Consider the following 26831-nt stretch of genomic DNA (forward strand, 5'->3'; position numbering starts at 1 on the left):
AGACTTGAGCCCAGATAGTCTTGGCTCCAGGGAGTTATTTATCACAATGAATAACTTCACATATATTTTATAAAGCAAATCTTACTACTATCAAATATAAATTCTCACTGGTGAGTTAAGAAAACTGATTCATTATGAAGTCAAAATTTTAGATTTTTATTTACAATTTAAAATGTCACACTATGCTAGCTTTCCAAAGCCTAGTTGTAAGTGTTTCATATTTCGTTTTAAAATCTTTAGCAGTCCAAATGTATTAAGTTATTTCTTGGTTTATGTGGGAAACAAACTGAAATTGAACCTGAGTATTCACTACTGCGAACAACTGTGCATTACCAACAAGCCAAAACTATACACACCACATAAGCCAATGAAATTAATGTTTGTAGAGAAAGTAATATTAACAAGAGGGGAAAACACTTTACATTAAAACTTTCAGAAAATGAAAATTCTACCTAATCTTTTCCAAATTATATTGCTTGTTCTGCAACATTAGATTATCTAAATAGTTTTACTGGGTATACTACAAGAGTAGACATAAAGTTAATAATTTAGAGAAAAGAGGCAAGCAAAATAAAAAGCTTAGCAGGCAGGGATGGTGAAAAAATATAAAACACAAGAAAAAGAACATAGCTGGGAATAAAGGAAAGAACAGGTAAAATAGATTGTTACATGGAATAAAAATTGTAATATAAATACAGTTCATTTGTCACTAAGGTAAATTCTCAAATTTTCAGTTAACAAAGTATTTCAAATGTATACATTACTAAAAAAATTTAAAATATGGTTTACTTCATGGCAACTTTTAAAATGAGATACAAAGTAAACTGGAAAAATTACTAAAATGTTTTCTGGAGGGTAATTCAATATAATATGCCCATCTAAATTAGTTACTGAAGTACCAAAGGGAATGCATTATAAGGCCCTTTAACCTACAGCAACGTGACCTATCACTACAGAACTGCATAGCATATTTCATAGTACGCACTCAGTATACTATTAAGATACTAATGGAAAATGTTATATAAAAAGATCTTACTATTTTCTCACACATCAATATACAGACTGGCTTTAAGCACAAAATCTTTAAAATACCTTTTCAAAAGATCAACAATTCCTCTTTCAAAATTTTAATACCCTAAATGAAACTATTAAGTGTGCTAACATCCACACAGTAAAACCTGGAGAATATGTTAAAACCAATCTTAATGACACTTCGGACAAGCATCCTTGTGACTGTTTTCCACTTGTTGTCTTCAAATGTCATTATAAACTCTAAAATATGTTAAGTTCTTTTTGAAAGGCCATGTTTCAAAGGCTTCAAAAGGAAGCGTCATTCAGCTGTTTAAATGTTCAAAATTATTCCTTGCAAATGTACTACTATTAGAATTTGCCAGGCTTAAGGCATTTTAACTGCAGAGGTAGGAGAAAAAGACACTGACAACACAGAGGCATTTTAGTCCAGGGAGGCAACAGCACCTTATAGATAATACTATATGGAAAGCAAAATGTGTATCCCATACAATTGAAATGTACTTTCAGGTACGTAATCTCTTTACAAAAACTTTCCACAAAGATGATAGTTAATGTGATGCTCTGTGGGTAGAATAAGTCACTTATCTAACATAAGCACTTGGGACTACCAATTATCAAAAACCATCAACTAGCAAGATTATTCCTGAAAAGCAAATCAGAAAAGCAACTCTTAACTAGCTTCCGTACCACTAGCTGTCTCCATTTCACACTGGCAGCTTTCGGGTCAATTACATAACAATTTTCAAAAGTTAAAAACCACAGAATATATAATTTTTATGAATAATGAGAATAGCTATTATTTAACGTAAACAGCTATTATTTAACTTATCTTCAATCAAGGTATGAAAAACTTAAGGCGTACTTAAAATTGCCTTAAAATAATCTATATGTATAAAAATATCCAAATAATTCAGAAGGAAAAGAAACAACTTGCAATGAGGAGAAATGTTCCCATCTTTGCTCTGGGAAGCAAGTAAAGATAAATTTATGAAATCTTCTGATGTCCAAAAAAATCTGTTTTTGCAATACCAAAGCAAAACATTAAGGCATCTGAAACTGAAGCATATCATTATTTCTAAATAAGAGTTCTAAAGCTCAAAAGAGATTATTATCAAGCAGAAGTTAACCAGAACATTTTTAAAAGTTTAAGAGATGCATTTTTTTTTTGCAAAAATGTAGTATCTTCTAAGTAGTTAAATGAAATGGAAATAAAAAATAGTAAGGCTCAGTAATTAAGCTTAAGCTGGAAAAGAATACATGTTATGAAAATTTAAAGTAATTTTTTCTTCAAAATATTCAATAGATTCATTAAAACAAAGGAACAAGAAAAAAACTTCAGGAAATAAAAATATATCTTACAAGAATGTTCCACTTGGCAACTAGACTCTGCAGGACTCCCAGAAATACTAGCAGTTTCCTCAGTTGTCTTTCCTCTTAACCATGAAACCAAGCAGTATGATCCAGAGTGGTCACAACAAGCACTTTCTAAAATATCACACAAGGTATGACAAAGGAGTTCCTTCTGCTCTTCCTCTAAAAATAACCAAAGCAGAAGTTATAATGGTTTCCTCTGGAATAAAAAAATTCTGTCATGAATAACAATAGTAAGAATGGGTTAATGATGAAAATCAAGCATTTTAAAAATGGGGGAAAATCTCTAAATAGATTTTAAATTATGTCTTAGAAAAACAATGTGTTTGTGGATTAAAATATCACCACTTTAAATAAAGCCATCCAAATAAAACCACCAAGAAGAAAAAGAATACTGAAAAATGCAGAATTAAACATTATGAAAGATCATAATGTGACACTGATCATCACTTTCTTAAAACTTTAGCAACTGCAGCATTTAAGCCATGAGGTTTCCTTTACTGAAGAACTGAGAACAATATAAAGGCCTGTTGAAACCTCTATTTTTTTTCCCTCACATCTGAATTAGTCTAACATCGATGATCACCCCATCCCAAAGGGATAAGAATAATGAGATGAGAGACCGTCAGCACATATGTTACCACCGTCCATTACATCAGCAGAAGCCAGTGGTTAGAATACAGATTTGAGCATTAGAATTTTATAGAAAATGGCGCAAATGCTCACACCATCTCTTTATGAACCTTAGCCACACTCTTTTCAAGCAGTATTACTCTCAAGAAGTAGTATTACTTTCTGAAACTTTCAAAAATTTTATGATACAAGGAGGTTTCTGTCTCTCCTAATGGATTAACAGTTCTTTAACTGCAGGAACTATGCTGTTCACTTTCTAATCACCACAGTATTTATGACACTTATGACAATGCTTTACAAATGTTTTATCAAAGTGAATATAGTAAATATAGTGTAAGAAATAGTATGAATTTTATTAAAAGTTCATTTCAAAAATAGTATCTCAAACAGTTTCTTCTCTACGAAAATTTGTTTTGTATTTCACCTATTAATTTAAAACTTATGGAAGTGATCCCTTAACTCTTAAATTCAAAATCATTAGTAGATTCTATAGTCATGGTTTGGAACGTAAGCTGTTACATCCTTAGATACAAAACTGGGATTGTAATGCGTCCCACCTTCTTCCAGAAGTTACTGTGAGGTTCACAGGAAATTGTGTAAGTGAAGGAAAGATCTTTGTAAAATGTCACGTGGAATGCAAATTCTTGTTATCATTAGGTGGCACCACACATCTCTCTGGGTACAGAAGCTCATGTTACAGAAGCTATGACAGCTTCATTTGCAATTTCATCCAAAATTATTTGCAGTATTTGCATTGTGTAAGGCATTATACTAAAACATGCAGGAATATAATGATAATTCTGAGGTCTTGCCCACAGCTAAAGAAGACTACAAAAAAAAAAAAAAAAAGACTGTTCTTTATTGTATGCTGCCACCTAACAGTTCTAGGAAATGCACCGTGTTTTACCAAGAGGCCAAACGTTTTTCCCTTAGTTATACCATCATGTCTTATAACCCCTGGTTAGAAAACCAAATTTGGAAATATGGAGTCACTGTTCATGAAACTTTCTAAAACATTTTAAAAGGAAACCTCAGGAAAAAAAATTCCCACTGATACTTGACTTTCTCAGATAATTTTAGATCATCTCTATTAAAACAGAGGAGGAAGCAAAAGTTTTAAAAGACAGCTATCATACCTGAACAATCCCGCCAAGAAGACTTCTCAGAAGAAAACAGGAGCTTCTTCAAAAGAAACGCCTTTACACAATTAAAGCAATAATTAGTGAAATGCATTATAACCATACATCATATCATTCTTCAGTTTTAAAGTGGGAAAAAATTAATGTGTACTCCCTTTCTAATCTTTTGACTAGTTTTGTAAAGATGTCAAATGGGTTCCCCTCACATTTGACAGGAACTGTGCAGAGTTATTTATTCAGAGTTATTTATACTGCTATAAACTTGATTCTAGATTCATAAAATTATTCTTCTTCCACAATACATATTTTCTGACAAGTAGAAGAACTAACTCACATAACAGAATAACTGAAAAGCACACAAACTTACTGCTCTATTCACAAAGTGAAAGCCCTGTAGAACAGGAACAAGTCTACATTTCATTTAGATTCCTTCAGGTAAAAGAAATCTAAATATAAAAGTGGTTCTGTTCCCTTAGTCTTCATCTGTGACACAAGATTAACACTATTAGAGTCATCACTTTATTATCAGGAGCTCAAGTTTAACTCAAAAAGCTACAAGATTCAGAAGAAAATACAAATGGATTTCTAAACTTCCCCTTAAGCGAGTCAACGATGTTACATTGGTTATTTGATAAAAAGCTGCACAGTGAAGTGTCTCCTTCTCAAAAGTGTAGTTCAACGGTAGCTATATCCCAGTCAACTGACTTGTTTAAACTGCAGTTTCTTGGGCTCCACCTATTCTCTCTGAATCTCTAGAGGGCAGGTCCAAGAAAAAACAGGTTACAATGACGACTTTTCCTCACCTGTGTTTGAAAGTATTAGTGTACAGATTAGGAAGACTGCTTTTTATCAGGCAAACTTAGGTTTGAACCCTGGCTCCACTATTACTAACTAAAAACAACCGTACAAACTTTAAAAGGTTGCAGCGAAGATTACATGAGAAAATCTATGTAATGCACTTAGCACAGTACCTGACACCGATAAACAATTCAAGGTATTACAACAAGAAACTAAGTCATATTCCATTTACATAGGCATAAAGTCTACAAATATGGTAATCAAGCGCTTCTGATTTTTCCCCAAAAGGGCAACAACCATCAAGTAGAAGAGTATAACTACATCACAACATTTTAGAAGTGAGATGGGGATATTCATTATTTCACAGCCAATATAACTACTGTTAGCATTTTGACACGCTTCCTTCCCATCTTTTTTAATATCTAGTTTTAATTTTATTACAAGTGAAAAATCATAATGGGTATATGAATGTATTTTGTTTTTCTACAGAATTCGTAAGCATAATTCTTAATCATTACTTGTCTATCAAGCTATTTATCAAAGTTTACTTATTATTTAAATTACATTATTGTGCAGTAGGTTGCTTGCAATTTTTTTGCTACTTTAACATATAAGCTCCTTCTTAAATACAACTTTTTCCATATTAAATATTTCTTTAGAAAAGATTCACAGAAACACAACTATTACATCAGAATCTGCACTGTCATGGCTCCAATTATAATTTAAAATTCCTACCCACAAATTTGTACTATATAGCAGTATATGAGTGTGCCAGCATCGTCCCACCCTTACATGCACTGGCAATTGTAATTTTATTTTTAAAGATGACAAAAAGTAAGAAATAGAACCTAGTTACAGTTTTATTTTTACTTTCCTGGCTTCTTAGTGAGGGTGAGCATCCTGATTATTTGGCTGTAAAGCATCATTCCACCTGTTATGACTGCACATCTATGCCCATTTCACCCCTGAATCTTAGTGTTTTTCTAATTAACTTCTCCAAGTTATTTATATAAGAAAGACAATATCCCTTTATTGCTAATATTTACTGCAAATATTTCTTAGTTTGGAAGTCTCTGTTTCTCTTAGAGTGCTGATGATACATTAAGTTTCTTATTGTTAAATATTATTCCAAGAATACATTTGATATATGGTACAAAATGATTTAAACTTATCTTCCCTTCAAAGTGCTAACAAGTCATATTGATGGGATTTATGGAAGTTTATTTTATTTCACCACTGATCTTAGTTCCTTCTTTATTCCTGGTGTGACAAATTCCTGGTAAATTGTTACAGGTAATGAGGTCTATGATTGTATTATGTATTTGGTTCCATTATTTTGCCTATTCTTCTTACACAGTATCATGCTCTAATTTTTATACTCTAAAAAAGTTTTAATATATGTACTTGCTCACTTCTGGTCTCCTGAATAACTTAGTTTTGACTCTTACACTGAAATATTAATACAAACAAAATTCTTTACAAAGTTTACGTGACTCTTTTTTTTCCTTTTTAGAAACAGGGTCTCCCTCTATTGCCCAGGTTGGAGGGCAGTGGCATGATCATAGCTCACTGCAGCCCTGAACTCCTGAGCTCAAAGACCCTCCCCTTCTAGCCTCCCGAGTAGCTAGGACTACAGGTGTGCACTACCATACCCAGCTAATTTTTTCAATTTTTTTTTTTTTTAGAGCAGGGGTCTCACTATGTTGCCCAGCCTGGTTTTGAACTCGTGGCCTTAGGCAATCCTCTTTCCTCAGCCTCCCAAAGTGCTGGGACTACAGGTGTGAGCCACTGTGCCTGGCCTATGTGATTTTTTTTTTTTTTTTTTTTTGAGACAGAGTTTCACTCTTTCACCCAAGCTGGAGTGCAGTGGCGTGATCTCAGCTCACTGCAACCTCCACCTTCTAGTTTCAAGTGATTCTCCTGCATCAGTTTCCTGAGTAGCTGGGATTACAGGCGCCTGCCACTACACCCGGCTAATTTTTGTATTTTTAGTAGAGACGAGGTTTCATCACATTGGCCAGGCTGGTCTCCAACACCTGACCTCAGGTGATCTACCTGCCTCGGCCTCCCAAAGTGCTGGGATTACCGGCATGAGCCACCGCGCCTGGCCGTGATTCTTAAACTTAATTACTACCTCAAAGGTATAGAAAAGTAGGTTCAGGATTTTGAATATAACCATCATTGCATAGCACCCACTTGCAAAAATAACTACCACTACTGAAATATACTGTACTTTATAAAACAGGAAACTCCTGTGGTATACCCTCCACTTAACTATATTCATGCACTTGCAACAAAAACCTTGCTATTACCGACCAAGAGGGGCAGTATTTATATAATCTAATTTACATATGGACATAACAAGGAATCTTCAAATTCAGGTAACATTCCTACTAGCAACCAAAAGTTGTTTCAGTTACTCAGTACAACAGCTATAATTACTAATTTGTAGTTAAATTTCATTCTTCACATTCCATAATTCCAAGGCAAGATTCAGACATTCAAATTTTTCCTCATTTAAAAAAAATTCTCCTAATGCAAAAAAAAGTCAACTTAAAAAAAATAAATGATCTATAAAACATATTTTGGAATCAACCATAATTTTTCTTCCTCTACAGAAATATATTTTTAATAATGTAAGTATTATTATGCTCTATATAGAGCATAAGTTCTGAGAAACAAATTTACTTTGTAGCCAACAGTTTAGGAATGCATTTTTTTTTTTTTTTTTGAGACAAAGTCTCGCTCTGTCGCCCAGGCTGGAGTGCAGTGGCGCAATCTCGGCTCACTGCAACATCCACCTCCCAGGTTCACGCCATTCTCCTGTCTCAGCCTCCCAAGTAGCTGGGACTACAGGCACCCACCACCACGCCCGGCTAGTTTTTTGTATTTTTAGTAGAGACGGGGTTTCACCATGTTAGCCAGGATGGCCTCCATCTCCTGACCATGTGATCCACCCACCTTGGCCTCCCAAAGTGGTAGGATTACAGGTGCGAGCCACCGTGCCTGGCCAGAATGCATTCTTAATACCCAATGAATAATAAATGCCACATTAAATATATATATTTTCAAAACACGATGGTTAAAACATAAACAATAAATTAGCTGTAATTTTTATAACAGTTCTTTTATAACACTTCCAAAGTAACATTGTCATTCACAGACATCATCAGTATTACAGTAAACTGAGAATTCAATTCTTGGTTTTAACAATTTAACAGTTTATAGCGAATCAGCCTTTGAAATTCAAACAATGTAACATACCAAGATTCCAAATCAAATAAAGACATTCCGATAAATCCTATGTTTTGTGCAAAGAAAAAACATTTTTGGTTTTTGAAATTGTTTGAAATCAGTTGTTATGAATTTTATTCAGAAAAGCCAAAGCTATAGCATAAAATAGTATAGGCTGCCAACTTTTTTCAAATTTGAAAAAGTTATAAGCCAGAAAAATACGAAATCACCTTCAGCTTTAGGAAAGTAACTTTTACAGACTGAAATAATGAAAATAGTACAATTACAGTGATTGTACCTATCTAGTGTATAACATGTTATTACTTAATAGGATCTCTGTGTTAAAGAAGTCAAGAAACTTCCTAATTTTCTGAAAGTCAGGGAACGCCTATTATTTTTCCTTGAAAATAAAGATTGTCAAAAGGCTACTATTGCACAACTCATCGATATGGTGAATTCATTTTTATTTTGGATATTTATTGTAATTTACATGAGCAAAAGTTAAGAGTTAATTGATCATGTCTCATAATTACTATATGGAGTACAGACATTAGAAAACGACAAGTATGAAACGTTTCAACATGTCCCTCTAAGGAGTTGGTAAAGGAGTCTATGTTACCTGAACAGGTGCAATAACAGCACAGGGGCCACCTTCAAACTGTTCTAATGCAGATCCCTCTGATTCACTAAACACAAACCCTAAAAATGAAAGCAAGTAGGAAAGATTAAAAATATAATTCAAGTAGCAGCTAAAAGAATCTTTCATGTACTTTGCTTTGAGAATGATCACTTATCACAACAGCAAAATATCTTCAAATCATGAGGCGTGGATCAAGGAACCTTTTGAAAAAAAAATCTATAGAACCTATCCACCCCCACTCCCAAATGCACATAAGAGTACATATACTCACACAATTTTGCACCCAGGAACTCCTCTAGGAGGATAAAGTATGGACTTTAGTAAAATGACACTGAATCTGACTTTTCATCTAAGGAGGACGAGATAGTCTACTAAATTCAAACAATTTTTAGAACTCTTTAAATACCATATCATTCTATCATTTCAAACTTTCTGTCACATTCTATAAGCTAATGATTACATGGCATTGGCCGGGCACAGTGGCTCACGCCTGTAATCCCAGCACTTTGGGAGGCAGAGGCGGGCGGATCACGAGGTCAGGAGATTGAGACCATCCTGGCTAACACGATGAAACTCCGTCTCTACTAAAAATACAAAAAATTAGCCAGGTGTGGTGGTGGGCAACTGTAGTCCCAGCTACTCGGGAGGCTGAGGCCGAAGAATGGCGTGAACCTGGCAGGCAGAGCTTGCACTGAGTGAAGATTGCGCCACCGCACTCCAGCTTGGGCCACAGAGCAAGACTTCATCTCAAAAAAAAAAAGAAAAAAAAAATTAAATGGCATTGTAGACAGTACATGTGTTTATATTGGCTTTACCTTAATTTAAATATTACCCAACCAGCATTGACTGATAGCAGCTAGCGGAAGTTCTTCAGAGGGCCCTGGGTCAGAAGTTAGGAGAACCCAAGTGACCATCTGCATAACCCTGTGAAGATCATTTCACCTGCTTGGGCCTCAGTGTTCTCATTAAAATAATCAATCCCAATTCCAAAATGCTAAGAACCTATAAATTCCATTAATTGTTACTATTCAGACATTCAGCCAAACCAGTTCAGGTTAATGAACATCTGATATTATGCCAATCATCTAGGATATACGCCTGGATGACACAGTCTCTGGTCTGGAGGAGCCACTAGTCCAGGTGAAGAGAGACATACAAACAGATAATTACTAAAATAAAGAAATAAACTAATGTTATAAGAGAAGAATGCAGAGTATTGTGGATACAGAAAGGCATGCTCTATACTATCATAACAGATAACTTCCAGGCTCATCTTGAACAGGAATTTGCCAGAGAGGCAAAGGTGAATGAATGGAATTCAGCTAAAGAAAATACCTTAATTAAAGCAAAAAGGTTTTCCAAGAGGACAGAATGTTTATAAATCAGAGAAAATTTAACACAGCTAAAGGGTAGTACGGGGGTAGGATGGAGGTGCCAGCAAATGGGCGGCAGGAAAGATGACAAGTGGTTAATATTGCAAAGGGCCAAAGAACCAGGACTTAACCAGCAGAGATCTTTCAGTAAAACAGTAATATCATCTTACTGGGTTTTTTTTTTCTTTTTCCTTTCTTAAAGGAAGAGAAGCAGGAAGAAGTTGTTTCAACTTCCCTATAGAGATGATGCTGACGTAATGAAAGCAACGTTACCATGGAGAAGAGAAACTACATTCAAATAATATTTCTGAGGTAAAAATAAGATTTATTTACTATGTGTTAAGTGGGGCAAAGGCTTGGTACAAAAGAAATTAGAGCTGTTTCTGAAGTTTCCAGTTTGAGACACCAGGTGAGAGCAATGGAGAGGGTGCCAGAGAGGGTGCCATTCCATCCCATCTCCTCTCTTTATCTTCAATCTCTTCCAGGAAGCATATAAACATTTATCTAACATATTAAAACAAAACAAAACAAAACCTTAAGATTCCACCAAAAACTCCAATCAGCACTCCATCACTCTTGTCCTCCCAAAGTCCAGCTAGTCATCTATATATGCCCTGTTTCAATTTTCTTACCACACAATTTACTTAACCCTCACTAATCTGGTTTTCAACCCATGAGTGAATGTTGTGGGAAGTTAGGGACCCTGAATGGAGGGACCTGCTGAAGCTGTGACAGAAGAACATAAATCGTGAAGATTTCTGGACATTTATCAGTTCCCCAAATTAATACTTTTATAATTTCTTACGCCTGTCTTTACTGCAATCTCTGAACATAAACTGTGAAGATTTCACGGACATGTATCACTTCCCCAATCAATACTCTTATAATTTCCTATGCCTGTCTTTAATCTCTTAATCCCGTCATCTTCGTAAGCTGAGCATGTATGTCGCCTCAGGATCCTGTGATGATTGTGTTATCTGCATAAATTGCTTGTAGAGCATGTGTGTTTGAACAATATGAAATTTGGGCACCCAAAAGCAACAGGATGGCTGCAATGTTCAGGGAACAAGGGCGATAATCATTAGGTCTGACTGCCTGGGAGCTGGGCAGAACAGAGTCATATTTCTCTCCTTGCAAAAGCGAATAGGAGAAATATTGCTGAATTCTTTTTCTCAGCAAGGAACAGCCCTGAGAAAGAGAATGCATTCTCAGGGGGAGGTCTCTAAAATGGCCACTCGGGGAGTGTCTTATACAGTTGTAGATAAGGGATGAAATAAGCCCTGGTCTCCTGTAGCGCCCCCAGGCTTATTAGGATTAGGAAATTCCTGCCTAGTAAATTTTAGTCAGACCGGTTGTCTGCTCTCAAACCCTGTCTCCTGATAAGATGTTATCAATGACAAAGCCTGCCCAGTACAACATGAAACTTCATCAGCAATTCTAATTTTGCCCTGGTCCTGTGATCTCACTCTGCCCCCATTTGCCTTGTGATATTGTATTGCCCTTAAAGCATGTGATCTCTGTGACCCACACCCTATTCGTACACCCCCATCCCCTTTGAAAACCGCTAATAAAAACTTGCTGGTTTTGTGGCTCAGGGGGCATCATGGAACCTGCTGACATGTGATGTCTCCCCGCGACACCCAGCTTTAAAACTTCTCTCTTTTGTACTCTGTCCCTTTATTTCTCAGACTAGCCAACACTTAGGGAAAATAGAAAAGAACCTACGTTGAAATATTGGGGGCTGGTTCCCCTGATAAGTGAACCAAACTCATTCTCACCCAAGTTCATCAGTCATCAGTACAGGCTAGTTCCCAAATCTTATCTTATTTAACCTTCCAAAGAATCAATCTGAAATGCTGACCACAAACCTGCGAAACTTTTGTCCCTTGGCTTTTTGTTCCAAGTTTTGCTTTTCTAGTTCTTCTGTCTCCATGATCACTGCTTTTAAGTGCTAATGTTCCCTAGGTCTTGGTTTTAGGATCTATGCTCCTTTCATTCTATGTATTTTTCCTGAGCAATCTCATCTACTCCCAGACAGTCCATTCCTTGTTATAACCATGTAATTCCCAAATATAGCCCAGATTAGGACTCCAGACATAGACAAAGTCCCTTAACATGGTCCTGTATTATCTGGCTTCTGCCTGCATCTCCCTCTTCACCCTTTGCCATTCTCCCTTTTAGACTCTGGGCACATTTTCTTTCAGGTCCTGAGATATTTCATTTTCTCTATGTCTCTTACCCCTTGTAAATGTTTCTTCTGCTTGATACACCTGCTAACCATTTCTCTGGAAAACTCAAACTTACCTATAGGTTTCACCCTAAGATAAGGCCTGCCTGCTTCAAGGCTTCAAAACATATCTTTAACGTGTCCATTTCCATCCCATCTCCAGTCCACCTTATAGTTCAAACCGCTATAATCTTTGACCTTAAATACTGTCGAGTTTCCAACCACGTCTCCCTATTCCTTCCTCCCTCCTGTCCAGTCCCCAACTATTCACCACACAGTTGCCAGAAGAATATTTTAGAAATGGAAATCAGATTTTGACACAGCCTGCTTAAAACATTTCAATGGCTTCTCATTGCAATTAAAATAAAACCCAAACTCCTTTCTGTGGTCTAGAAGACACTGTATGATCTATCAATCCAGCTGACTCTGTTTACACTTACAATCATTATCTACTGTGACCTTAGGTCCTCAGAACATCCCAGAGACTTTACCTGTAGCCTCAATGCTCACTGTTCTCTCTACATAAAAATGCTCTTTTCGCTACTCTCCATATAGATAAATCCTTATTTTTCAGGTCTCAGTTTAGGTGTTAATTCCTCATAGGGATATTTCCTTACAAACCTACTAAGTAGTCTCTCCTGTCATCCCCCAGCACAACCAGTACTTACCATAATCTGTAGTTATTGTTTGTTTACTTCTTAATCATCTGCCTTGCCTGACCGGTGTTGTATCTGTGTTACTGGTCATTGTTTTCCCACAGTATGTTTACAACATACTGTGGCTATTGCTCAATTAATGCTTGTTGATGTTTTGGCATGGAAGATAATGGCAGTGTTTGTTTCTAGGAATACCAAGTTCAGTCTCAAAAATGTGAGATAACCATTTGGCAACTTTTAGAAATCAGAGATGTAAGTGTGTAGTTCAGGGCAGGACTTAGGATTAGAGGCAGCAATTTCAATCATCTTAAACATGTCAGTTAAAGTGAATGAGAACTTGTAGAACAAAAATAATGAAGTTGGGAACTTTAAAAAGTGAGCAGAGGCTGAGTCAGCAAAGGAGACTGATAAACATTAGAAGGATAAGAGAAAAGCACATTAACTGAGCTCCTAGAAAGGAAAAATGAGAAGCAAAGAGTAGTCAACTATTACAAATGCTGCTGAATAAAGATATAAATTAAAATACTAGATTAATCATGTCATTGGGAATACTAAAAATATAAATTTATAGCACTGGGGAGAGTAGCCAAATTTTAAAAGGTTGAAGTGTACTTCGGATTAGAAAGAGAAATAGTAAAAGCAAACTACAGTTGGCCGTTCATATCCATAGGTTTGGCGACCACAGATTCAACCAAACACAAATGGAAAATATTTGCGGGTGGGAAAAAAACGATGGTTGGGTCTGTACTAAACATGTACAGACTTTCTTTTTCATATCATTCCCTAAACAATACAATGTAACAACTATTTGCATAGCATTTACAGTGTATTAGGTATTGTAAGTAATCTAGAGATTATTTAAAGTGTAGGGGAAGTCGTGTGTAGGTTATATGCAAATACTGCAGAGCATCTATGGATTTTGGTATCTGCAGGGGGATCCTTGAACCCACTACCCCTCGAACACCAACCGACAACTATATTTAAGTTTGGCAGAAGGGAAAAAAGAATGATAGTTTGAAGGCTAGTTGGATCAAGAATTATTAATTTTGTAGACTGAAGGGCGTGACTTAGAAAAGGGAAAGAGTGATTATACGGAAAAGAGGAAGTTCAAGGTCTCCAAGTCCTGAAAAAGAGCTGAGAGAGACTTTTAAAGGTGGTCCACAGATAACCCTGGAAATCCTAGAGACCTTTCAGGGGGCCCACTGGAAGTTACAATTATTTACATGACAAAACTAAGATATAATTTGCCCCTTTCGCTGTGTTGACATTCACAGTGACGGTACAAAAGCTATGGTGTAATACATTGCTGGTTCCTTAGCACACATCAAGACAGTAACATCAAGCTGTCCTAGTGGTCACTGTCCTAAAAAACACCCCCATACCCTCACACAGCTACAGAGCCAATTTAAGAACATACTTACTGCTGCAGTCAAAATTACTAATTTTATTGTATCTTGATCTTGAATACAATGTCTTTTTAAAAATATATTCTGTGGAACAAAATGGAAGCTACCCATAAAGCACTTATGCTACATACTGGGTATGATGGTCAAAAGTTATCTCAAGGAAAAGTATAAGTGTAATTTTTTTTTAACTGCAAGCTGAACCAGCTACTTTTTTTTTTTTTTAATGGAGTGCTGCTTTTACCTAGTATAACTACCAATAAGCTACAGTTATTCAGACTTGAGTATCTGGCTGACATTTTCTCAAAAATAAGCGAGCTTGACATTTCAAGGAAAATAGCCAGTGATAGAATTTCGAGCATTCAAGCAGTAACTTGCAACACTTGTGTCCACTACTGTGACTCTGACAGCTTCTCAATGCTTACAGATTGTTCTGATGACAACACTGGTAACAGAAACAAACGTGACTTCTGGTATGGTATAATGACATACATTAACATTTGGAAGATTGCCATAAACCAGTAGACTGATAATCTCCAAATCACTGATGTATACTGTTATAAATTAATGCAGAGGTAAGAGATCTATTAAAACTGCAAGACAGACCAATGGATTTCAATTTAACAGAGGATGAAAAGTTACATGATTTGGTTTTAGATTTCGTATTGCAACTAATCTCTACAATACTCTGATGTGTCAAGTTTTGGTGTGGTATTAAAGAAGATTATGTGTAATTATCTGAAAAGGCTACTACCATACTTCTCACGCCTTTTCCAATTGCATATGTGAGGCCAGATTTTCTGCACCCACTTCAACCAAAATAATATATTGCCACAGACTGGAGAAGCCAATGTAGGAATCCAGCTGTCTTCTAATATGATAAACATTAAAGAGATTAGCAAAAATGTAAAACAATGCCAAGAGTCTCACTAAGTTTTAAATTTTTTGAGTTGAAGTCCTCAATCATTTTTAACACTGTAATGGGGACCTGAGTTCCAAAAACTTGAGAGCCACTGGCCTAGGAGAAGAAGTAAATTTTAGAAGGCTTTTAAGTTAAACATATGAGGAAAAATGAAAAAGTGAACAGGTGTTATATTGAGAGTGAGAGGAATGAGAAGGGTACAGAATTGAGGAAAGTGTTAATTCCGAAAAACATAAGGAAAGATCTAAGAGAAGCACTGAGGGCTCAGCTAAGATTTAACTACATTTGTATTGGTGCTGGACACAATTTTCTCCAGCAATACACAGCAGCCTGGGAGATCAAAAATAGGACAAATGGAGAACTGGAATAGAGAAGATACATGTAACAAATTTAATAAGAAAGTGACAACTAAGGTTTCTGGTTATGTTAAAACAACCAAATTTAAGGTCCAACCTACAAACAAGAGATGGAATCTTCACTGTTTGGCCAGCTCTTCTACTGAGAATAAGGAAAGGGACCCTAGTGTTGTACCCAAGTGCAGAGGCGAAATTAAGATCTGCTAAACTTTTCGTGTATGAAATTAAAGTGTGAATTAGTAATGGATCTTGCCTTCCTTAAAAATTTAAATCATGTAACTCAATTATCCACAGGTGGGGCTTTCAGTTGGAAATGCGTTACAGTGAGTTGCTTTTGTACTTTGAATATTAAAAGCCCATGGAGTGAATTCTAAGCAGTTATGCTTCATGCGAAATTCTGTTTAATTCCAGTATACATGTTTGAGTGTGTTAACTGATAACAGACAAAGGCTAGTAGAGCCAAAATGAAATAAAGTCAGCTAAATGAAAATTAAGTATTCTATCCTAAAACAGGACTATGCTGAGTAGACTTCTCTTTTTATAATAAGGTTTTACTTAAGTTTGAATTTCTCAGGACACAGCATTACTTTTCTTGTCAAGAGTTCTCATACTCAAATTATTTCCTAGTTTTAAAAGGACTTAACTTACCATAAATGGCCGTTTTTCCTGATTACGTCTGAAATTACCCATCTTAAAACACCTAATCCTACGTAGACAATTTTGTATCACATTACACAGTACTACAGATCACAGAAAAGTCTTTCTCATTTTCACATTTTATAGCTCAGAACCAGGGTAAACCTGAGCCATGAACCTCATCGCAATTTTTCAATCTCTTGTTTTCATATTACTTACTATACATATACACATTTTGCACACCATTTTGACAACTATACCTTCTACAATTCTAGCCTTCCATGTAAACAAGGCTATAGAAAGACTTAGTTTGACATCCTGGCTGAGTCAAATATCTCAATTGGACTTCACATCCAAAAAAATGAGGATAACTACATTTGTTCTTTCCTATCTTTCAGGGTTGTTGCAAAGATTAGGTAAGATTTTCATAAGCTGTAAAATATAGTACAAATATAAGATATTATCACAGATACTTTCAAGTATTTGAATAATAAAACAAATTATATATTCAAAGTACCAAGGAATTAATTTTGTCATATATGCTTACCAATTACGAATTAAGAAATATTGGTTGTTAGGCAAATTATAATTTAGGTATGTTGAAGAAAGGAAAAATTTATATAAGAGAATGTTAAAAACTTCCAAAAACAACAAAAAATCTTTGAAACGATGTGATCCACAGTATTAGCTTCACTTTGGAAGAAAAATTAATGATGTTGGTGTGTCATTTTATTACTTTGATAAAATAGTAAATCACATTAAAATAAATACCCAAACACGCCTTTAAACCTTAAATTAACCCAACTGTATTAACTCCTAATATATTTTATATTTATATTTTAATGGATCCCTCAATTTTCCTAAGTTATTTGTTAAATATCTTTTTTTCATATTACGTAACAAAAATTGTGCTACACTGAAAGCCCAAAGCTCTAATTTCAATCAACTACACCTACACGCCCCTCTTCCCCTGGGGAAAAAGAAAAAAAAAAACCCACCCACTGTACTGCTACAAATAGCAAAAATAAATCTCTCTCTGACTAGTCTTTAGGAGAAACAATAAAATAACTGGAAGAAGGAAAATAATTGGAAAAAGGAAAAATGGCTATAAGAGTTTACACTCTCCCTCAGGCGTCAGCAAACTACAACCCTCATCTGCTTTCATGTTTTAGAATGCAGCCACACCCATACTAACCATGGCTGCTTTTGCTGCAATACCATTAATGAGCTGAGAGGCAATAAAAAGGCCACTCACCCTTTAAAGAAGTTTGCCAAACACTGAGCTAAGCAATCAATATTGAAAAGAAAATAAATTCCAAATAAGTCAAAATGTTTTTATTTATACAAGAAATACTACTTCTGTTAGGTCTAGCTGATTCTTATTTTGGTTCTGTTTGGTTGTGGTCACTCTGTCCGCTTCTTACCATCTCCATTACCACTACTCTGGTCCAAGATAGCATCTTTTCTCCCATGGACTGCTGCCATTGTCTCTTATCTGATCTTGCTGTCCCAATCCACTACAGTCTATCCTCAAACACAGCAGGCAGATCAGTCCTTTAAAAACTTGTCAAGTAGTATCTCTCCTTTGCTTCAAACCTTCGAAGGACCCCTATTTCATGTATAAGACGAGTGAAAGTCCTTCTAATGGCCTAGAAAGCTTTATATGATTTGGGCCATTTCATTTCTTATATCATCTTTTATTACTCTCCTTTTCCTTTATTCCCCCTCCTGCCACACTAACTTCCTTCTTGTTCCTTGAACAGACCAAGTGTATTTTCTGTGAAGTTTTTTATAACTACCATTTGTTCTGCCTGGAGCACTCTTTCTTCCGACTTCTGCATGACTAGCTGAGTGACTCCAAGTGTTTGCTCAAATCTCATCTTAAAATGAGGACTGACCAGGACACCCCACCCAGAACTCCGTATTTCCTCATCTTCAAACTATTTATTGTACATGTGTAATTTATGCTACGTTACGTTTACTGTTTGTCTTCCCTCCCACCCTACTGACTCTCAACTGTAAGAGCTTGGAATACTGGTGTAGTTTGTGGGAAGGGGGGAGGATAAATAGTGTTAATGAGCTAAGGAAGTGAAAATTATATGCTATTCTTTAAAAAGTACTATAGGCAATTGAGCAGGAGGAAAGCAGAGAGAAGAATAAATTTTCACGTTAAAATAAAACCCTGCCAACTTTAAGCCCTTAAATTACATGGCTTATTGCCTTTAAAATTAAAACTGCCCAAAAAAAGAAGAAGAAAAAAAACACCCCACATTTTTTAAAATGAACAGGGATTTGTAGAAGAGAATTATCTAAAAATGTCAAGCCAATTAAAAACAACTATGTGCCACTCCTGCAGCTTATTGTTTTAACAACCATATCAAAAGAATTTAACTTGATCAATCAATATAATTTTATAGATGAAATATCTCTAGACATAATTGTATAAATATTCATGCCAAACATCTTACACCTGTATCTTGCTTCCAGAAAACTAATGAGACTGCAGTTGTCAACTGAAGACACGATCACAGACTATGAAATAAAGCCAGAGTTGATGTCACATTAGTAATGCAGCAAAGCAGTGACTTGTGCCTGTTCCCACAATCCCAAAGGACTGCCACAGCAATATTTAGCAATGGCCTCAAAGAACAAACAAATGAATACAACAGTTAACATATCAAAACCAGTAACAGGACCCCTCTGATTCAGAGGTGATAACTTCAAAAATATATGTTTGGTTGCCTTAAAATCTTAATCAGTGTAAGGCCTTGAAGAGCTACATATCCAAAATATAACTAACTGCACCCTGTAAATGAAAAAAAGAAAGAAAGAAATCCTTTATTTTGAAATGGTACTGACGGAACTAATCCTGTTAAAGAATTTCTGCATGATTAAAGGTGGCAGAGCATTCTAATAAGTCATTATAAAGTTCTACTTAGAATAATGATTAGCCGTCAAATAAACAACTTATTGTAATTGTCAGGAAAAAGCCAAAGAGTGAATTCGGCATAGTCTACAATTAAACACTTTTTAAAATAATATAAAAACAGCTACCATATACTGAGTGTTCACTATACGTCAGATAGTGTGCTAAGCGCCTAAATTATTTACATGGCCTCTAATCCTCACAATAACTCTGTAAGGTCTATTATCTGTACTTTACAGAGAAGGAAACTGAGGCTTAAATAAGCTAAATCACATGAACCTGAACCGAAGTACATCTATTCCAGACTGTGCTCTTAACCATTACTAGAACTGCCACCCTGAATCTTCCTTGTATTTGCATTACAGTATAAATATAAACAGGGCTGAATATTATCTTATTCTACTTTGTAAAATGTTTAACAAATGTTAACTGATTACAATGGAAGTAAATTTTTTCTTAGTCTTTCACAGTATTTTAGAGCTGCTTACTATTAGAATAAGTAAGTCAAAGTGGGAAGTGTTAAAATAAAATCTCCCTCTAAGAAGCCCAAGATTAGGTAACTGACATAATTGAATGTGAAAAAAAGAGCCCAAGTCATTACATGTAGGGTTTGGGAACTCAAAGGAAGATAATGAAAACAGAGGTATATTAGGAATCGAGAGACCTGGAATCCACTCCCAGTTCTATCGATTTGTGCAACTTTGGCCCAGTCATTTACCTTTACAACTAATTTTTTTCGTCTGCAAAGCAACAGTGAGGGACTAAATATCCCGACTTACAATACATCGTAATTGTAATTTTACCAGCTCTTAAAACAAACATGTGGGAGGGAGGGAGAGATTACGTAAATCCTGAATTTTTGTTACAAAATACACGTTTTGAAATAGGGGTTTATATTTACTATGCCAAAATTCCGCCCAATCTATTTCGGGAACAGGTGTTCCCTAAATAGATGTTTTAGTAATAATAGTGTTTTACATACATAAATTACTGATCCTTCTGACTCAAGGTTATGTTTTAACCTCATCATCATCTTTCCTAAGTCACCTTTAGGAATGTGTCAGTTGTTTGCCTATCCAAACTTAAGAATTAGGGATAGCTACTAGTATAAAGCGCCCAGCCTGTTACAGTGCAAGAATTCAATAAATGTTTATTTTATTTCATTATTATTTGTACTAAGACTCTTTATGTAAGTAAAAATCCTGTCTGGGTTACAAGCATACCGGCCGAGGAAGTACTATGATCCCTATTCCTTTTTTAACCGTGACAGATAATAAACCATATCAAAAACGGGGATACCTTGGGCCAAGAGTACACTTTTTAGCAAATAACAGTGTTTATACACAGACTACCACGCCTAACCACATAATGACAATACAAACAAAAAACTGCTTTTTGGAATTAGCCACTTGGACTTTCCCTTGGACGTCCCTCCTTCTCACCAAAAATAGACCAACCACCACCAATAGAGAGCTCTGTTAGGGGGTAAAGATGCGGAAGGCCACAGCACCCCTTGAGAAAGTGACACCGGGGCACGGGGCGCATCTTCCGTGTCACGCCCTGCAACCCAGCAAGGGGCCACCCTCTCCTCCTCCCCAGCCGAAGGGCAGCCCGGAGGATGGAAAGAGCGCTGCGGGTATTTAGTGGCAGCTGTAACCATTCTCTTACTCAAACTCTCCCCACCAAGGCAAGGCAGGGCGTGTCTAGAAAGTCCAGCTTCAGCGCTGAGCACGGCGACTGGGGCAGAGAGCGGGGCACGCGAGGGGCTGGAGCGAGAGGCGTCAGAGGCGGACTCTCGCAGGGCAAAAGAAGCAGCGGCTGCAAGTGTGAGAGCCCCGCCAGGGTACCTTGCGTCCAGCGGCAGAAAATGGTGTCCGAGAGACCGGGGCTGCTCTTGGTGCCCCACACCAGCTCCATCAGCTCTTTAGTCAGTTCGGACATGATGGGGAACCGGCGGGCGGATCTTCGCTTTGCGGACTCCTGCCCCGGAACATGGGGAAGGGGCAACTCCGGAAACAGCAGCTGCGGGACGGCGGCGGCAAACGAATTGGAAGGTGAGGCAGGAAAGAAGAAGGGGCTGAGAGCCACTTGCAGAGACCAAGCCTGTCAAGCCAGGTTGGGGCAGCAGCGAGTTTTCCGTACCGGAAGTGCTGGTGCCACTTCCGACTCCTCTTTAACTCCCGCCCCTTAAGGCTGAGGGCCCGGAAGTCCCCTCCCCGGAAGTGAAATTAGAGGCGGAAACAGCCACGGAAAGCGGTGGAAGTAGCTTCTGACCTCTCTGAACTGTCTGGGACCCTTTGGTGGGGTGGTAGTTTTTGTATTGGGAAGGGGCGTCGGCGTGTTTCTAAACTCCAGGAATACCTTCTTCCTCTACGCACTGCTCTGGGCTAAGCTGGAGGGTCTGAGGCCCAGGCACTAGGAATTAGAACATATGCCCATTGCTTGTATTTTACAATATTAATTTTGCAAAACTAGAACTATAAGGCAATGGTTGAGTCACAGTGCGGTAACATCCGTGCCTTTGTAGGGCGCTTCTCATAAGCTGGAGGCTGTCTGCCTCTGTACTTCAATAAATCAAAGTCAGACCAACTATTACCTAAAAACATGGCAAAGAATGTGGCATAATGTGCATTAGAAATGCTTCCACCAGCTGCAACGCAGAATTACAAGGTATTTGTAGGGAAACAAATTCAGAGCAACCTGTTTGTAAATGTTACAGCATTTTCATCTACAGTTTTTGACACTGCACAGTGTGTGGGCAACACCTGGACTAAAGTTTAGGTTTTACTCATTAACTAGCAGTTAAATTGAGTTCATGTGAAAACTTATATTTGTGCTGCTTAAAAAAAGAGGGCTTGTATTGCCCAAGCTTTGAATTTAAAACGAAAGGGCAAAATCTGATTTAAAAAAAAATACATGCTTTTATTTTGGTTCTGTAAGGTTTCTGTACTCTTTGGAAACCATATTACTTTGGGATGCAGTAATGCAATAGTTAAGAGGCCAAGCTGTGGGTCATACTGGTCCATATTCCTACCTTTTGCACTTACTAGCAAGTTACCTACTATCTACCTAGGCTTTTTTCTTTCTAAAAGGGAGATTGCATACATTTCATATATTGTAAGGAATAAATGGAAAAAGTAACACATGCAGAGGATTTGGTGTACTTCCTAGCACATGGAAGGCATTTATGCAACAGTGGGTATTTTTTTTTACCTCAAGAAGCCATTTTGTGGGAATTTGATGCAACAGTAGTTCTGACTTTTTTACTCATAAATTCTAGCCAGTTGTATTTTAGTATAATACATTATGTTCTCTAATTTCAAAAACATGCAGTTTCACTGTGGAATACCCTTGCATTTGGCTAATTAAAATTAACCCTTAATTTAAAATCTTTTAGATTGCAAATAAGGTTTTGTTAATTTATGCTTTATTACTAGCTATTTTTTCCTATTTATACGTTATTTCTAATTTTATTTTAATTAATTTAATTTTATTTCTTCAGTACCCTTTACTGTAATTAGAGGGACTTGCCCAAAGTGCCTGTAGTAGAGCCATAGCATTCCTTTTGATCTTTATTCCCTTTAGAATATCCCTTGCCTTGTTTTTGCAAATCAAATCTTACCTATCCTTCATGTCAGAGTGTGCATGCCAAGCTTTCTCCAGTCATTACAATTGAAAGTAATAATTATAATTTCTGAGGCTTCATAGTACCTTATGTGTAACTTGCTTATGACAATTCCTATCATCATTGTATTTGCAAAGAATTATTTGCTTTTCTCTTGGGATATAAATTTATGGAAGCAAAGAGCTGCCTATTCATAATCCTAGCATGGGGCCTTGAACATCACTGGATCTCAATAATTACGATTCCAAGGAACAAAACTTGCCTTTACTGGAAATAAAGAATTCATTATCTCTCAGCAAGTGAGAGATCGGGGAAGTAGTACTGACTGCTCCAGTTAAATATCTAATATTTGCATGCTGATTACAATTTACGTAATTCTTCCACTTCCTGAAAGACACAGAAGGGTCTATGTACATAGAGCTCATAACTGGCAGACTTCTAAGTTCAGAAGTGTTTCCACATTTGACTTTCTCCATTAATGTATGTAAATATTAATGGTGTAGTGTATATAACACTACATTTGTTTCCTTTATGTTAATATACAGATAGTAGTTATAAGTTTGATTACTTTGTTATGAAAAAAGAAAAAATTGTACTTTCAAACTGTATTTTTTTAAATGAGAAATTTTTTGATATATGATTTTTCTTAGTTTCCAGCTACAGTGATGCTGGCAAAATCCTGGATAGACATTTATATGAATGTCCTTTCCACTTCCACATTATAATTTTTTTTTTTTTTTGAGATGGAGTTTCGCTCTTTTGCCCAGGCTGGAGTGCAGTGTCACCATCTCGACTCACTGCAACCTCCGCCTTCCGGTTTCAAGTGATTCTCCTGCCTCAGCCTCCTGAGTAGCTGGGATTACAGGCACCCGCCACCATGCCCAGCTAATTTTTGTATTTTTAGTGAGATGGGGTTTCACCATGTTGGCCAAGCTGGTCTTCGACTCCTGACCTCAGGTGATCCACCCACCTCAGCCTCCCAAAGTGCTGGGATTACAGGCGTGAGCCACTACACCTGGCCCACATTATAATTTTTATGTGTAATCTTTTAAATTTTTTAATTAGCAGGACATATCTTTAACAAGGAATATTTTACTGTTAAATTATTGGCTTAATTATTCATTAGGTATAACATTTAAATAGAAATTAATATTCATCAAAATTATTCTTATTCAGTAATTATCTATAAATAAATATTTAAATGAATCACGTTTTGCATCTATACCTGGTGCTGGATGAAAATGCCTTTCTCTCATTATAATGACTTGGAAAGTTATGTAAATGTTCTTTCATGTATTTATAACACTTCATATTTTAGCATATTGTTTTTCTCAGGACTGTCTATGGTTTCGATTAAACTTGTATCACTGAGGTGTATATAGGTTGCATTAATAATCTTTCACTTCCTATTTATATGTAAGTTTTATTAATAATACTTCTGTTTCTTTCAAATTCAAGTCAGGGTGCTTCCATAAAACTGAGCTGAGATTTCCATTATAATGAATTCTTTTATCCATCTTTACTACTTCAGGCAACAAAATTAATTACCCAGCATTAAACTCTAACTCTGTTTAATCATTTTCCTGTCTTTCCTCAAACTTTTTTGCCAAATAAAAGCACAACAACTTTATTGCCTAGTTCCTAGCAACTAACATGAAAAGTACAATTCTCCAGTTGGAAAGCCTGGACTCCTAATTTAGTGTATTTACATTACTCCTCACCTAGAAGAAATCAAATCTTTCAAAAATTCACCCTGTCATAAGATTAATAACATTTAGGTGGGTCATTAAAACAACCCCATACTCATTTATTACTAAAACTTTTTCATTTGTATGTCCTCTGCCTTCCAATAGCAGCATAAATATACCAAAGCAAATGAAACTATTTCCTTCTGCATCATCCTAACCTTATCTCAGCAGGATAATACTTGTCCAGCTGAGCAAACAAGTCCCTTTCAAACTCACCAACATCATATTCAAGGGTGGCATAGTGCAGCACTCCCCATTGCATCTCCTACTGACATTAATACATGGTGGCAAAGGGGGTCTGTCATTAAATGCTGGGTTAAATAAATTTAAACAAGTCATTCACTGCAACTCTCCAGGAGTGGGGATTGTGTTTAATGTTAAAAGACACATTTGAATCATTTCATTCACTGAACTTCTTACATCATTTATGTTCTGCAAAATACTGTTAGGGAATCAGGGGTCTAATGAAATCGTCTCTTGAAATGGAATTAGAAAATCTGAATGTTAGTCCCCATATGGGCAGTAAGTGTGATGTTGGGTGAATCATTTAACTAGCTGTACCTTGCTTTCTTCATCTGTAAAATAAGAGAACTAAATATAGGTTACTTCTTAAGGTCGTATTCACTGCAGGTCCTGTACACTTCTATGATTCTAAAAAGTGGCTGTCTTTAACTTGAAATGTATGGGGATAATGGGTAGAAAAAGAATATTGGAAACGTGTATGGAATAGACAAATAATTATGGCATTATTCTTTAAGACATAGAATAAAAGAGGTCATTTGCCATTTTAGCACTTGTGCTAACATTATGAAATGAGAAGATAAAATTCCAACTTGTACATTAACACAAGACTAGCTATATAAAGTAACCATATAATATTTACACACTTGGATGTGTCATAGGCACCTCAAACTTAATATGTGCCAAATTAAACATGACTCTTCCCACAAACCCTGCTTTACTCTCAATGTTTCATATATCAGTGAATGGTGCCATGATCTACAAAAAGCTCATTCCTTAATGTTCTTGATTGTGATAGAATGAATAAATACCCTCTTTCAGGCTCAGTTACCACATTCATAAAATGATCTTATTAATAATTGTATCATACAGCGATTGTGATATTTAATAGGGAACATTAGGCACGAAAGAATTACAAGCATTGAAAAATACTATTCTTATGTTAGTTTTATTAATGATTTAGGCAAAACATTATAAAGGAGCAAAGATGGCATATGAATCATTTCTGCGTTGAACTGGGGAAAACCAGAGAAGTTTGAGCTGGACAAAATCTTGACTAGAGAAAAAAGGGAGGATGTGCATTTTATGCTTGAAATACTCTCGTGGCAGAATCTTAGCATTTGTGTTAGTAAAGAGAGATGAGTCAGGAATATCGGGTTATGGAGGGTGTAGTGGACAGAATTCTGTCCCTCCAAAATCCATATATTGAAGCCCTAACCCCTGATTAAACTGGGTTTGGAGATAGAGCCTTTAAGAAGGTAGTTAAGATGAAATGAAGTCCTAAGAGTGGATTCTAATCCAATAGGACTGATTTCCTTCAAAGAGAGGAGAAAGAGACACCAGTGCATGATGTCTCCCTCTATACCAAAAAGGCCATGTAATGACACAGTGAGAAGGTGGCCATCTACAAGCCCGGAAGGGAGGCCTCACAAGAAACCAAACCTCTCAACACCTTGATTTTGGACCTCTAGACTCTGGAACTGTGAGAAAATAAATTTATGCTGTTTAAGCCACCCAGTCTGTGCTATTTTGTTATGGCAGCGCAAGCAAACTAATACAGTCTCTTAAAAATATTAAATGTTAAATACAGGCATGCCTCAGAGATATTGCCGATTGAGTTTCAGATCATCACGATAAAGTGAATATTGCAATAAAGCCAGTCACACAAATGTTGTGGTTTCCTAGTGCATATAAAAGTTATATTTACACTATACCATAGTCTATTAAATGTGCAATAGCATTATGTCTAATAAAGACAATGGACATATATACTGTAATTTAAAAAATACTCAACTGCTAAAAAATGCTGATGACCATTTAAGCCTTCAGCAAGTTGCAATCTTTTTGCTAATGGAGGGTCTTGCCTCCATG

General features: G+C 36.3%; 1 protein-coding gene across 4 annotated transcripts in view; it reads right to left on the minus strand.

Annotated features, from left to right (window-relative positions):
* MINDY3 (MINDY lysine 48 deubiquitinase 3) overlaps window positions 1-21719 on the minus strand; it is an 83084-nt gene extending 61365 nt beyond the window's left edge. The window contains exons 1-4 of one of the 4 annotated variants that reach the window (XM_019035274.4): window positions 21194-21719; window positions 8827-8906; window positions 4173-4233; window positions 2392-2565 (exon numbers count right to left, since the gene is read on the minus strand). In XM_019035274.4, the coding sequence (XP_018890819.1) occupies window positions 2392-2565; window positions 4173-4233; window positions 8827-8906; window positions 21194-21287 (409 nt within the window). In that variant the 5' untranslated portion in view covers window positions 21288-21719. Of the gene's footprint in view, window positions 1-2391; window positions 2566-4172; window positions 4234-8826; window positions 8907-21014; window positions 21129-21193 lie in introns of those variants that run through there. The other 3 variants (XM_055353786.2, XM_055353788.2, XM_055353789.2) reach the window with 3 other exon arrangements.
* Window positions 21720-26831: the final 5112 nt, after the last annotated feature.

The sequence above is a fragment of the Gorilla gorilla genome, chromosome 8 (genome assembly GCF_029281585.2).
Source record: "Gorilla gorilla gorilla isolate KB3781 chromosome 8, NHGRI_mGorGor1-v2.1_pri, whole genome shotgun sequence".
Taxonomy (NCBI): domain Eukaryota; kingdom Metazoa; phylum Chordata; class Mammalia; order Primates; family Hominidae; genus Gorilla; species Gorilla gorilla.